The sequence below is a fragment of the Apium graveolens genome, chromosome 4 (assembly GCF_009905375.1).
Source record: "Apium graveolens cultivar Ventura chromosome 4, ASM990537v1, whole genome shotgun sequence".
NCBI lineage: Eukaryota > Viridiplantae > Streptophyta > Magnoliopsida > Apiales > Apiaceae > Apium > Apium graveolens.
Window position 1 is genome coordinate 47159075 of NC_133650.1, and position 16248 is coordinate 47175322.

The 16248-nt window shown below is 33.5% G+C and overlaps 1 protein-coding gene across 2 annotated transcripts; it reads left to right on the forward strand.

The window, feature by feature from the left end:
• The first annotated feature begins 2346 nt into the window (after window positions 1-2346).
• LOC141717971 (uncharacterized) lies at window positions 2347-7096 on the forward strand. 2 transcript variants are annotated; one of them, XM_074520283.1, is made up of 4 exons: window positions 2347-2485; window positions 3547-3863; window positions 6409-6482; window positions 6664-7096. In XM_074520283.1, the coding sequence occupies exons 2-4, from the start codon at window positions 3603-3605 to the stop codon at window positions 6749-6751; spliced, it is 423 nt and encodes a 140-aa protein (XP_074376384.1). In that variant the 5' UTR covers window positions 2347-2485; window positions 3547-3602; the 3' UTR covers window positions 6752-7096. The 2 variants fall into 2 exon arrangements, with proteins under 2 accessions (XP_074376384.1, XP_074376385.1); XM_074520284.1 differs by having other exon boundaries at window positions 2367-2391.
• The last annotated feature ends 9152 nt before the right edge of the window (window positions 7097-16248 follow it).

Genomic DNA, 16248 nt, shown 5'->3' on the forward strand with positions numbered 1-16248 from the left:
ACATCGTTGGGCACTCCTAAAGCAAATCAATGTTCGATTTATAATAGAAAGTTGGTTCAACAACTCCTATTGGGCCACAGAATGAGGAACCAAGTCCATCTAGATTTCTTGTTCCTAAAGAACTACGTCCGACTTGATACTCTATTAAAGGAGGTACGCAGACACATTTGTGAGGGCACGTGTTTGAGAGCTCTGAGAAGGCAAATATAAACCCCAACAATCATTATTTACGATTTTATATTAGATTTAAAATTCATTGGCAACGTAATAATAACCTATAAGATCACAAACAAAGAATGTTTGAAGAATTATTTAATTTAAATTAGATTTAAATTAAATTAAAGTAATTTGAATTATTTTATAATGTTAACTAAGCATGACTTAATTAATTAGATTAATAAAAGTATTCAAATTTAAAAATAAATAAATATAAATATATATAAAGAGTCTAGGGCTTTTATTGTTTAAAATTTTATCCTAACGTAATTATTTTATCTCAAAAAATCAACCATATCTCAATATTTTTTTGGGTAATTGTTTATTGTATTATTATCACTTTGAAGTAGTGTGATAAAAAATTGTTGTCCAAGTTATTTAGTGTGTAGAACTTTACACTTTCGTCGTAAGAAAGTACTTTCAAATTAATCTGTATATTATTAAATTTTAATTTGGTTCAATCAATTTTTTTGTACAAATTATAATAGGTGGTTGAATCGTAAATCGATCCGCACTAACAATAACTACGTGGTTAAAAATATCTCAGTTAATCGTAACTGAGACTGTTGTCGGAGATTTTACCAAACTTTTATATACGATTTTGTGTGACTTTTAACTCTCAACCACATTAACCCTAATGTGTACAACCTTAGTATCAGATATGAGTAATAAATTTTCATTATAATTATACAATATGGTGAACCCTAGCTAGACCAATAAAGAAGTTCATTATTCTCGGTGGAGCTTCATAGATGCAACAAAAGTAGTTGTTATGAGCAGATCTAGTAATGGGTCGTCTGTGTATAATCGTTTCATGTAATTTTGTATTTTCGTTTGAAAATTTTAAATCAACACGGCTTGTTTTTGTATTCGTATATTATTGTGTTAACACTAATTCAGAACTAATATTTTTGTATCAATCTGTTTGATACACGGAAGAACGTGAATTATACACTAAAAATATGAGTTACGACAGAATGAACTAAATAACTAAATATTCTTGTATAGTAAACGACAAAATTCTAAATACAATATTTATAAAATAAGTGAAAATATTCTTGCAAGTATAATAAAAACCAAAATATTTAACGTCAAATTAAAATTAAAGACGCAAATTGAGTATAACATGTAAATAAGGTTATTAGTACATCATTGAACAATGGTGTTAAATTTTCAGATGATTTATGTGGCAGAAACAGTTTTATTTAAATTTTGTTTAGCCTTTTAAAATTTTAAAATTTCAAGTTAAAACAAATATAATTATCTTAAATTCTCCTCAACTTTTTCTCCTAAAAGTTCTCTTAAAATCAAATTATGAATTCGAAATAGGAAATGCAGTCAAATTTATAGAAAATGAATATATGAATTTATAACGGAGTCATAACTATTAATTTACCTATCCCAAATAGGATACAAAATATTAATAATTATAACGTTGTTTAACATATTCGACATACAAAAAACAAATCAATCTATAAGGAATGAGAATTTACATTTGTACGGATGACGTATAAATATTTATAATTGTAGTTTATATAATTATTTTTTGTTTAAAATTAAAGTAAAAGCATCGAGTGACATTAAAATATAAATTATATCTTATATATAATTGACCAAGGGCATTAATATGGCATGGTTTGGTCATATTAAGTAAATGGACACATGTTCGACTCCCGGCTACTTCAAACATTAACTTATTATATCCTATAATATTTTGATATAAAGAAGGTAATTGGGTCAGTAATTTAATCATTTGATTAATACAGTTTCTCAAAATTATAAAAACGTACAGTACATGCGACAAACATAAATCATAGGATAAATAAATAATTTATATAACATATCATTTGATGAAATGAAAAAACAAAAAATAATACTTAAATAAATATAAAACTTAATATTGAAAAAGTAAAATTTATAAATTATTCCGTGCATTGCACCGGTACGAAGTTAGTACAAAAATATTTAAGGAACATAAAAAAACAGCACATCCACAATATAATTATATATTTACTATATCATTAAATTTATTATTATTCATATTAATATATTATTATAAATATTTTGATGAATAAAAAACTTCTAAACCATTTATCGAATTTCAAAAATCAATCGGACTCGGTCGGTTAATTTTCGGAACACAAATACAATCGATCCTCAAAAAAAGAAATAAGGGTAAGTACAATGAAACTGTAGCTCAGTCTCCCATTTGCCCTAAAAATCACAAACCCCCGTCTTCTCGTCGCGCTTTGAAATTTGTTAAGCTCAAGTAATGTTCTATTTTCCTTTCTTTGTTTCTTGTTATTTCTATCACTTGCGTTTATGTATATCATGTGTATGTATTTTCATCATAACACTCACTCGGGTCGATTGAACTTTGCCTTGTGATTTATGTCGCTTATTTGATGATGGCATTTCAATCTTGTCATACCCTTTTTAACTTTTCATTATTTATTGGATTTTAGTTGGGCTTTTGTTTCGTGACTGTTATGTGTTTGACAAAAGTCCCCTGATAAATGTTTCGTAAGTATGTCATGTACACTTAGGTATTTTTTTTTATAATTGTATTTAAATGTAACGTGGAATGCAAAACTATTGACTTTTAGTTCATGTGTGTCGAAAAATTAGGAAAAAGCGTTTTTTTTTGGCATCCTGTTTTCTGATAGTTTAGTATATCTATGATTAATTATACTTAAATGTAAAGTGGAATGCAAAACTATTGACTTGTGTGTCGAAAAATTAGGAAAAAGCGTTTTTTTTGGCATCCTGTTTTCTGATAGTTTAGTATATCTATGATTATGGTTGCGGTGTTGCGAGATTGGGGAAAATAGGAGTATGAATTAAAATGGTTATTTGTTATGCTATTTTTTTCACTAGTGAAGTAGAGTATTGGAATTGCAGTATGGTAGTGTTAATACGATGTTTGAAGTCATATTCCTCCTACCTGTTGAAGGGAGGATTTGGTTGAATAAGAAGTTTGTCAACTGCAGGTGCTAACATTAACCCCGATTTTATTAAATTCTCTTATATTGTAATTGGTTGAAAATAACATTTTGGTGCAACTTGTGTTGTAAAAAAGAGATCTTTCTATGGTATACGATAGTCTGTTCCATAGTAATGAAAATTATAATGATCGTATAATTCTTATCATCTAATTTTATTGATCATCTGATCTATACAATTTTAATTACAAATGTCCAGCTTTTCTGTTGCCTAGTAAACTTTCACTTTTGAGACAACGTAAACCAAAGTTAAATATATCTTGCCAAAGAGACAGGAACTTTATATGTGTCCTTAGCTGTCATTCGTCATGTACTGTACTGCTGACAGGTGTCTAAACATCATCCACATCATACATATACTGCATAGCTCGGGAACTGGCAACAATGGCGTTGAGGCTGGCAATGCTGAAAAGCAGCAAGGGTACTGGGGGTTACAGCTCATTTGGTATTAACAGATTGACTCATTCAATCGCAATTCCGTCACCTATTGATGGTCTATTCATCCCTACAACCAAATCACCACAGTGTGTTTTACCAGAATCAGACCAAATCTCTAATTCTGAAAGTAATGGTGCTGGACTTGGGTTTCCATGCCTACCGTTCGTTGGAGGATCCATGGAGCTCATGGCCGTTCCAAGGAAGAAGGTATGTTTCTTTTTTCTTTTTCTTCCTCGTATCTGGCACTCCAAAAATATAACCTTTATATTGCTATCATTTTTGAACTTTTCTTACCTATACGACGTTTGTTGGTTGTTTGTAAGTTCAGCAGTTTGTGATTTGTTTGTTTTCATTTTTCTAGTGGGTTTTAGTTTTAAATTTAATGTCTTTCTGCAATCATATTTAAGATATATATTAAATGTACTGCACTTATCAACTTATTAAATCAATAACGATTGAACAAATGTGTAACGGCATTTATGCCTTTGAAATTTGAGTTCGTGAAATTGAATCGATTTCTTAATTGTTGCTAGCATCCAAACGTCCTAAATAAGCTGTCAGGCTGACTGTTCATAGACTCTCCTCAGTTAGGGGACAATGTAAGGCAGTTCTCTGAGAAGAAAAGTTAGAATTATTTTATTAGAATCCATTAAAAATTTTCACATGAAAAAAACATTAAAATTGTTTAGAAATCTGGTAGAGTCAGCAGTTGCATAGACTGTTAATTTGTATGTAACCACCTTTCATAACAAGTTATTATATTGGAATTTCATATACATATTTTGGCTATGCCGTTTATGATAGCGATTAGCGAAACCTTTTATTACATGACATCTTATAAATAAATAGAGATATCCTGTCTAATTGCACTTTTGAACATTCACTTATAAAATAGTATTTTGCATACTTGGATGTTCTTCACCCCTATTTGTACTGGCAGTTGTATAGACTATTAATTTGTATGTAACCAGCTTTTTTTAGCAAGTTCTTATATTGGAATTTTATCTACATGTTTGGTTATGCAGTTTATGATAGCGGAACCATTTATTACGTAAAATCTTGTGAAAATTTAGAAATATTTTGTCTAATTGCACTTCGAACATTTACTTATAATTTAAAGCTAGGAAGCACGGGTGCGGGGATACGGGAATTCGGCAAATTTCAAAAAATAGGGATTCGGGTGCGGGGGGATACGGATAATTTTAAATTATTAAAAAATATATTATATATATTTATTTAACATTTTTTGATAAATATAATACAAAAAATGTCAGCAAAGTAAAACACTAAATATTAAAAATTTAAGGAGTGTGTGATAGGGACTTTTAAGTTAGTGGGCTGAACAAAAAGTTGGTAGGCTGAACAGTCAAAACAGTTGACATATCCAGGCCCAAAATAAAAGGCCCAACTAATATATCATCACGACATCACCTATATACACACACTGACTCACACATGCAGTCACGCATATACACACACGTATCAGCACGTCAACACATTTGACGCATCGATTGAACACAACTGACTGGAGAAGAACAGATCTCTCTCCCCGTCCCGATGTATGTCTCTATAAGTTGGTTTGATTTAGGGTTGGTTTTCGTTGTTTTACGGTAACTGAAAAATGACCATTATTAGCCCTCCCGCACTCCCACGAATTCCAGTCAGGTATTAGCGCACCCCGTTCGTATGACGCCGCACCCCCGCGCACCGCCGCACCAGTCTGCACCCGGTGCGCAGTGCATCACCTAAGTGCCGCACCCCTGCTTTCCAGATTTAAAGTAGTATATGCATACTTGGATGTTCTTTACCCTCTATTTGTAATGGCTCAGTATACTAAAAGACCTAGTAATCTGAATAATAGTTGAATGTAGCCCAATAACTTGTAAGTTTTCAATTCAAGCGAGTTTAAAAGACCTTTTTTATCTCAACACTGATCATTTACTGTAAGAATGTAAATTGTAGGAATTCAATTAAAATTATTGTTTTCAGGATGGAAAAAGTGTTTTCCTTGTTCTTGATATTTTTGTGTGTCAGTTACCTCAAAAATTTCGAGACAACTGGGCTTTCACTTTCCTTTTGGACGACCACTTCTTTATCACGAACTTGACCATAAATAAAAACACTCCTTATAGTTGAGATATCAATCTCTAGTTAAGTGGACACAAAGGTATTACAGAACTGGAAACTTCGTTCGGATACCGAATTACTCTGGTTAGCTTTTTTTGAGTGATAAAGAAACATCATGTACTACATCAGGAATGTAGTACATGAAGAAACTTTGTAGTTAGAGGGATTCACAAAAAAATAACATTTTTCCCGGTATCCTCTTTGATATTATATTCTTCTTACCCTGAACTAGAAGACCTACCCTACCTAGAATGGGAGGTTTTTTAGTGTTAAGAAGGCTTTAGACTCTGCTGTCCCCTACATTTTAACTTCCCGGCTGTTGTGGGGTCTATTCAGCGCCTGTAAATTCATATTGAAATTTGTAGTCATGGTACTACCCACTTTCATTATTATTATTGATGTTTCGTTTACAGCGTGTTTGGTTCACATTGTTTTGGATAAAGTACTCATCTATTAGAAGTATCTGTATTTTTCTAGTCATGTACCGACTGTCCTCCATAGCACGTTAAGTAGGAACCTTCAGCATAATTTATCTTGCACGTGTGATCATTGTTGGCAGACTTGTCCAAGTGTAACAAAAAGTGTTCATTTTGCATTTAAACTAGTACGCTTCCTCCTCGTGCAGGTTTCTAAACACAAAAGAGGCATACGAAATGGACCCAAGGCATTAAAACCTACTCCAGTCATCATCCGTTGCAAGTGAGTTTTGTTTTTTGGAATTATTAATTCACGTTATGTGTTTGACATATTTTACCTATGACAAGTGCAAATATAATTTCAGCTTAGCAGCATATAAAGTTATAGTTAAGCTGGCTTGAAATAGGGATTTTGTTTTTTCATAATTTCATGGCGTTTCTTCCTGACCACTGTATATGTACAGGGCCTGCGGTCGAGTCAAGCTGCCACATTTCTTCTGTTGCCGTGGAGAAAGGGGAAATCCTGGCGAACAGAATGGTACAACCAGCTGATCTTTGAGGTGGTTCATAGACAGCTAACGGACCAGATGCTGTGGTGGTAGATGTTTTTAGTTGAACTGTATAAGGTTTTCCAGGGTTCAAGTTCAGTTTCCAGGTTCTGTGCTATGGTTTATTAAACCACGGCTTACAGACTAAATGCAGTGGTCACAGATCTTTAATGTTAAAGTTTGTAAGATTTAAGTGAAGTTGCCTTTCCTTGTAGAATTTTCTTCTGGAGGTTAATCTCTTGTTTCATGTGGAGTTGGTCTTATCTAGGCACTCGGTTTTGTCTTTTGCCGGACAAAGTTTACGGTCAGTTGGGTCATTTGAATAACGAGTGACTACCAATTATTGTTAGCTTATCCCTCCAATAGTGATATGCAGATTTCAGTGTATTCGAGCAAAATAGTGTGGGTATTAAGATTTTTGTGATAAAGAGAAGGTAAAATTGAAAGCATGGTAAAGTAATTTATTTACTTGTGTTCGTGCTTCAGTTTGGACGAGGAAAAGGATAAAAATCAAGACCGGGAACTGATGAACATGAGGTTATTATGTATTCAAAAAATACATTATAAAATTTTGGACAGGTGATTCATCCAAACCTGATGATGCAATCAGTAGACGTGCATAACTCTCTCTCCAGCATTGTAAAATTTCAAAAAATAATAGTGTTTCTTTAATTTTTAGTATTATGATGTGATTTAAATGTAATTAATTTTTTTGGAAAGACTGATGTTCGAAGTTCCATCTTTTTACATTTCAAAGTTCATAATTACACGATGCACACAACAATTTTTAGGTGTCAGACTTCGACCTTTAGCATTCGCCCACGAACGAAAGAGGTGGCGAGAATTCTTTCATATTCATAAACCAGACACTTGATATATATATATATATGGGACCCTATCCACAGCCATAGTTGGATAGGGTCCACTTACAACCAACAAATCAGAACCGTTACGGAAAAAATGTATGACTGGGATCCGCTACTGCCGCTATGTTTCATTGCGTCGCTATGTTTCATTGCGGTGCGGCCTGACCCACATACTCCATTTCCCTTTCTGCCCTTTATCTATATTAATTCATTTATTAATACTTTTTTATCTACATAAATAATAATTTAATAAGATATTCTTAATATTTCTGATTAAAGATTGTATATTAAAAAATACTATAAAAATATTTTTATAGTAAATTAAATATTATATTTAATATTTAATATTCAATATTTTAAAAGTATTGAAATATTAAATGAAATTAATAAATTCAAATCCCTTCAAATATTTAATAATAAATATTAAAATAATATTTAATATTTATTATTAAATATTAAATATTATTTTAATATTTATTAATATTAAATATTAATATTTATTAGTTAGTTTTTTACATTAGTAAGTAGCTGAAGAGTATCATTCTTAAGTTTGAGATTTTGGGACGAAATATTTCATAACTAGATTAGATCTCAACCACAATAATATTTCTTAACTAGTTTGAGGGCTTAATCGTTTTTAAGAGGTTGCCGTATAACCTTCGTGCCACCAAATTTTAAGGTCCGACAATGATTTGCATAGGAAATCACCCTTCATGTTTTGGTATACAAACCAGAAGCTAAGCAAATAGGTGTTAATGGTTATGTTTAGGCTTACCTGTAATACAAACAAAAAGGCTGAAAGAATGAAAAAGTATCAACTCTGAACATTAATGTTAACATATTTTAAAAAATTAATTACTGTTGAACATTAATATTATTGTTATACTTATATAAATAAGTTAAATATTAGAATAAGCTAAAGAGAAGGGCAGTTTGTACATTAAAAACTGGGAGTCTATCCAACAATGAAACATTGCGGAGTGCGCAATGTTTCCTGTGCATGACGACATCCCGCAATGTTTCATTACGGAAGTCAAGACCCGCATTGAAACATTGCTTCCTCCCCCAATGTTTCATTGCTGTGGGTTGGCTGACTGTCCCCTCAACCCACGTTGGCTCCTGATTAATTCCCTATATATATATATATATAAATATAGGTAAACGTTTCAAATAACATGATGAGAACAAGTTTAATGGTGGGTAACGATATATTTTGTAAAAAAATGAAATTTTGATGTTAATATATAACTTGTACTCCAGTGTGTAGGTTTTTAAATGAATACCAAACATATTCTCATAAAACTTTATTTCAACTATATCTACTGTCACTATAATTATTCATTTCCCTTCATTTGCCTCTGTGTGCAATGATAACAACACTCAATATTTAGCAACTAATATAGGATTTTTGTATTTTTACATCCATTTTAAGCATCCCATCATAGTAAGTTTTTTTCTTGGGTGGTATATTATAGAAATAATCCCACTTTAACACGTGCAGTTGCCCTTGCTCTTGGAAGAAATAGAAGCCAAGACAAGCTTTTGGGATACAACTAGAGCTGGCCACATGTGTGGTCCGTGCGTGCCGGGCCGGGCCGCACACGGGTTGAACACTCCGTATTTAAACACTGAACCGGACCGCTGAATTACGAACCGGGCTCGGGCCGGGTTTGAACCGTTAAAACAGGGTTCGTAATCGAACCGAACAAACCGAACAAATTCGCGGGCGAGCTGTGTGTGCGGGCTGTGCGGGTTGGATTCGTGAGTTGGGCGAGCCGTGTGTGCGGGCTGGATTCGTGAGTTGGGCGTTTATATCCCAACCGTTGACACGTGTCAATCTCCTCCCCCTACCTTTCCACGTGTCACCCCCATCCCCCCATACCCCAAACCCCTTCTTTATAATTCCCCCTCCTCGTTTTACATGCCCCCCTCCATTTTATTCAACATATATCAAAACCCACAACTATTAAAATGACGTCGTTTTGAAAACAACTCGCCGGCTATAATAACAAACTCCGGTTATGGATAACAAGCTCCAGTCTAATTACACTCATTTACAGCGAAGCTTCGGGAGTCTCAACAGCAACAACTCCACTCCTTTCAGCGACTGCTCCGACGACTATTCTCCGCCGACAGAAAGAAGAGCAGGGAGCAGAGCAGGGAGGAAGACGTTGGCGCGTGAGGCACACCCGCGGGCGTGCTGTGCGGGCTCGTGCGGGCTGTGCGAGCTGGCTTGCCGTGCGACTCGTGCGGGCTTGGCTCGTGCGGGCTCGTGCGGTCCCGGGTTTTAAAATTGGTATTCGTGTTCGGTTCACCTAATTTACCGAGCTGTGCGGGTTTGAACCGGCCCGGTTCGGTCCGAATTTTTTACGGTTTCCGTAAGAACCGGTCCCGAATGAGCGGTTCAAACCCGCCCATTTGGCCAGCTCTAGATACAACCCCTACAAGCCCTCTTGTAATTCACTGCATGAATACTTGTGAGCACAAAACCTTATGAATTTGTAATATCTTAAGAGTAAAAAAAATGTCCCAAGGACCAGAGTAGTACATATCATTATGAATGGATAAACTGTTCTATGGTTGATGAAATGTTTTGAGAGTTTTTTAAATTTTTCTTTGGACAAGTACAATGATCCTAGTAGTCTAGTCTTTCTAAATATCATTCTACATGTAGACCATAGCAAGCATGCCCGAAGCTATCAACTGTTTACTGTTTAGACAAACTAAGCTGTTTCTTCATATGTATTGCCTGCAACCAAAATTAATTAAGAAGAACAAATAGAGAACGTGAAATTGAGACAAATCAGAAATCGAAATAATTTAACGAATTAGATAAAATACACTTTAGACAAGTTATAACCTGTGTGATTGCCTGCTGAAAGTCTTCTGATGGGTTGAAACTTCTTTCTTGAAAGCGCTGGAAGTAAGAAAAGCTTAGTGAATTAGGTGTCTACTTAAAATGTAACGAGAGAAAAAGGGCATCAATCACGTCGAAAAAATTGCATTTTTATTTCTCATAATTGGTAGCCTTGTATGGAACAATCGGTTCATGCACACCGTGTATGTCAAAGGTCAATTACTCATAGCAAATGGAGAACAAACCTGGGAAAATCAATTTTTTTATCACTCAACTATTTATTTTTTTAGAAACCTATCATCTAACTTATTTTTTTCTTCTTTTTTGTCACTTACGTTACGTTTCTTTTTCATTTTAAACCTTTCCGTTAATTTTGTCTAAAAAAAGTTAATTTTAGAATTTTATTTTGATTAATTTTTGAAGTGTGAATGTATAGATCATTCGATTTTGAGTTCACATGTGTTTTTTTTTGATTTTTGGGTTATAATTTTGTGTTTGCCAGAAAAGTAGACGGCACTCGTGTTCCCCTTTTTTTGACTGATTAAGTAATTATTTGATAGTATAAGTTGGTGTAATAGTCTTATAGGAGTGTATTGGTTCACATGCATCAAGTTTTATTGAGTTTTGGATTAATTTTGCTATTACCAAATTTTAAACTCATTGGAATTTTTTATTAGAACTCGCTGAAATCATCGAGAAGCACTTTGGTTGTGATTGTTGTACTAGATATGATTTGTTGAGTTTTTATAGAGTGATTTGGACTGAAAAATTATAGAAAATAAAGCCGATTTGACCATGAATTGATTTGGCCGGAAAAATGATAGGTCACCGGAACGGTGCCGGTTTCTAGATTGCCCAAATTCCGGCAGCACTTTCTTCTTTTTTCTGTATCTTAATGAAAGGAAATCAAATTTAATGGAATTGCATAGAATTTAATACAAAGGTAACGTTAGTGACAAAAAAAATAAAAAAAATAATTTAGATGGTAGGTTCCCAAAAAATTAAATAGTTGAGTGATAAAAAAATCGATTTTTCTAAAAAACTTCTATTTAGGCTTATGTCGAAAGCAAGGATTATGCAACTAATATAAGTAGCTCAAGGCTAGTGGAAATACCAGCACTCATTGCATTCGGTTTTGTACTGCATAAATTTTCAGTATTTAGTTGTATTGTGCATGAAAAATTTATTTTGTTGAAATGACTGCACAGAATGGACCACAAAAAATCTAGAGTTGCGGCTTTAGTATGTGAAAAATTATGGAACAAAGGTTTGAGGCATCGCACTTTCACCACTTGCAATCAAGTTGAGGGTTAAAGTGACACTCGGAATAGTGAATGAAATTACCATGTTCTCTCTAATTCTAATGCATTAGTTTGTTGATTAAAAGAAAGAATACTGGCAATTAAGAAGTGTATCATCGTGACCCATTAGAAAGTACAAGATCTATAGTTACTTCCTCAAAAGGGCGAAAGATCTCTAGCTGTAATACCAAGGCTCATAATAGCAATTTGAAGCTGATTTCAATATTTTGGAAGACAAAAAAAGCGTTGTGGACTAAAACAAGTTACCTCTCTTCACTGCCGTAGTATTGGGACTAAAACAGGTCCCTTGGTGACTTTGGTACCAGAATCAGGTCCAACTAATTCTCTAATTAAGATCTAAATAAGAACCGTGTTAGATTGCTACATGTAAAGCTCAAATGTAGAATCATGTTGTTAGATTGCTACATGTGTTGCTCAAATGTAGAACCGTATTGTCAGATTGCTACATATAAAGCTCAAAATGGAATTACCTAACGTGTTATAATATTCCTACCTTGGAAATCAATATAACTGTCCTTCGTTGGAAAAAAATCTACAGAAGGACGAGTAGTGGCACTTCCAAAAAAGATGATACTTCCTATATCAAATTTCATTTATATTAAGTGTTGAAGTCAAAAAAACTTTAATAAAAAGGATCATATTTATAAAAAGGAGGCTTCAAAGAACTTTAAGCCGACAATGCTTGATTGTAAAACCAAAAAAAAAGTACATGGGGATTGAGGGTTATGCATCCTTTGAAGTGAGTGAGGGGCTGAGCATTTGGTCGGTTCGGTCAGAAACCGAACCGAACCGAATTAACTGAAAACCGAATTATTAATATTTTTGTAACTAAACTGAACCAGACTTGCTTCTAAACCGAACCGAAAACCGAACCGAATTATTTCGGTTTATTCGGTTCGGTTTATAAAAACCGAAATATTTAAAAATTCTGTAGAAAATAGCCACTTCGAAATTGAAATTTTCAAAAAATGAAAATTATAAAACCAGCAGGAAAGAGTACACATGACGCATCAACTTAAATATACATAGACTTCCAAATCAGTTTATTTTATTCAGAGGTGTATAAACAGAATGCTCGTCAGATAATAACTAGATATAACAACCGAGGTGAAGTTGATAAAATTTTTCAGAGGAAGAAGATTAGAAGAATCTTTGATACTTTAAAGTTTGGAAAAAAAAATCAGATGGGTGTTGATTCTGTTATCAGCCAACGCGGCCACACACGGTGAGGGGTGTGTGTTTGTGACTTGTTAGAACTTCAAATTGGGTAAGGTCATCTAATATCTATTAGCCATTCTACTCGACTATTTTGTTCCTTTGTATAATATTTACTACATTATATATATAATATAATTCAAAAATATATATACATAATTCGGTTGATTCGGTTAAACCGAACTGATTTTCAGATAAACCGAACTGATTTTAAGATAAATCGAACCGAACCAATATTATTTCGGTTAAAACCGAAAAACCGAATTAATCGGAATTTTTGGAAAAATTCAAACCAAACCAAACCGAAATTGTACGGTTCGGTTCGGTTTTTCGGTTTCTGTTCGGTTTTGCTCAGCCCTATAGTGAGCCCTCTCCCTAATAAACTTCTTTGATCACTATATTAGTGGTAAGCTGCAAAAAAACTTCTTTACTGCACCTCCTTTTCACTCCTAATTTAGTAGGTAATGGGCATTTTGTTCTTATACCTTTAAGTTACATAATTGATAAACTTATCACTATCACAATATACAGTAACCAAGTACCTGTTAGAATTTAGGCTTAATCATAACTTTAACCTCAAAGTATGATCATGTGTACACATAAACCCCTAAATATAAAAACATACACTACATCCGTTCGTGTATGAAATGTATATATTTTCACTCTTGCCACTTAAAATCTAATGAATTGTTGACTATGCACCTTAACACATTAGGGGTATTGTAGGCAGAAGAAAACTGATCTGTTACCTCCAGAGTTCCTCCCCCATTTCCCTCCAAACACTTCAGCCCTTCAACTATATATTCAGGTAGTATATGGTATACACATAACATTTTATATCAACACATTCAAGATGAATCCTAACTACTAAATTTCAGTGCATTTTTTAAGTAAGAAATGCATTAAATCAACTAACAAAAATATGATGTGCAACATAGACATGTGATAAAATTAGTAGATAAAACATCAATGCAGAACAGTGTCTTGAAGTAAAATACGCAAAAATGAAATAAGTCATATTACAAATATTGTCTGGAATAGGACCATAATATTAAAATAAGTATGTGGCATGAGCAAGTTCTAAAATTAATCCAACAAAAATAAGCCTCCATGTAATTTTCATGTATTTTTCCCTTTCTTGTTTGCACTTTCTTTCTCCTTTCTGGCATTCAATTTTGCATTTGTAGCAGTTTTGTCAACAGCTTTTTTCAAGGAAACACTTGTGATGACATTCTTTCCATGTGATAAGAAAGGCGCAGACTTGATAGATGTCCCTCCAACGATGGTTTTAAATTGCTTGACTGGAGTTGCTATTTGTTTTCGTAGCTTCATTGGACCTGTATATTTATTGAGTTGATCTGTAACTTTAACACAAGGATTCCTGTTAGGTCCCAATGTGTTTGTAGAAGGGGGGTTGAATACAAACAGTACCAAATAATCGAATAAATGCGGAATAAAAAATGTGAAACAAAATTCAAGTTAAATAAAAATATTATTAAACTTGAAAGGTGTTACAACAACTGTATCGATTACAAGGTATTAATCTCAAATCAATTATCACAAATCTAGAATAAATTCGACATGAACTTTTTCTATTTTTGCAATAATTAGAATCAAATGCTAAACGCGATTTGAGATTAAGTTCTAGGGATTTTGATCCGCTAGATTGTTACACAAGAACAAGATAAATAATTCTAGTGGTTTGGATTTAACATTAACAAACTAGAATTTTGATCTTGATGTAAGCAGAGAAGAAAATAAAATGTTTCAAGGCGGCTGCTTTCTTTTCTTTGTTCTTGAATGTGTTCTGTATGATTGAGATCTTTTCTTTTTGAGTTGAATGACTTCTGCTTCTATTTATCAACAGCCGAATTAATTGAATTGGAATGACAATCCTTTAAGCTTGTATGACAATCGGTGAGACTATCCTTTTGAGCTAGCAAGACAATCGTTTGAACCAGCATGACTATCGGTAGGACAATCTTTTGAACTGGCATGACTATCGGTAGGACAATCTTTTGAACTGGCATGACAATCGGTATGACAATCCAGATTGTCATGCTAGTTCATTTTCAATTGTCTTGCTGATTTAAGATTGAATTTAATCCAATTAAACTTCTGAAAATTCCTAAAATTAATTCTGAATTAATTAATCAATTAATTTAATTAATCAATAAATTAATCTTTGCAGATATAATTTATTTACTTAATTAAATTATATGACTTAATTAATTAATAGAGAATTAATACTAACCCTGAGCAGCATCCATTCTTCTGAATATCTTCTGAAAATCACTGAGAATTATGAATCAATTCCGCCACTTCAACGTTGACACTCGATGTACTGTCTGGTTCATGAGTGACTAACTTCCGTGACGTTTCTTCATGTCTTGACTTTGACGCTTTGATTTTCTTCAGATTAAATTCTTGTAATTAATGATACTCTGACGAGATCTCTGTCACTTGATTAAATCCACGATCTTGATTTATATCACTGAGGCATGATCAACTTCTTGAACTTCTTCCAGTGAATTACCTCCTCAAGTCTGTAGATGAACCTTGTTTCTGAATCCTTTGACAGATATTACTTTGCGAGATCTCTCTGACGGTCGATCCACTATTTACTTATTACATTCTTATTTGAGTTGAGTTGAATCCTCGAATATACAAATAGGCTATGACATATGACTTACAATCTCCCCCTATTTGTTTGTTAGACAATAACACACAAATACCTAGAGGATAACTCAACTAACAAATAAGAAAAAGATATAAACATACATGCAAAGTAAATAGCAGAAAAGTTCTGGATGAGATTTAACATTTTCCAGATTCCAAGTAGATGTTCCTCTAGACTGAACATATCTTCAAGTAGTTCCATCTTCATTTGTACAACCACATTTCCTGTTGAGAAGCCCATATCTCTTGCTTCTCCCCCTATGAGAATCAACTGATTAAAGAAGATCACCTTCGTTTTACCACCTCTCCCGTACAATAGGATCCGCAGATAAAAACCAATGGTACTCCCCTAACTGCTTCTTCCCTTACTTGGAAATCACCTTGTGTTTACCACCTCTCCCGTACAATAGGATCCGTAGTTAGAAACAACAATGGTGTGGTGTAGTGTACATTTTTAGGATCTTTTTCTTCCTCCCTGCTATTTCTCCTCCTTAGTTGAGGAATCCTCCAAACTATTACTTAAGCTTTTATCTCCCCCTTAAAGAAGGAATGTATGCCGTCG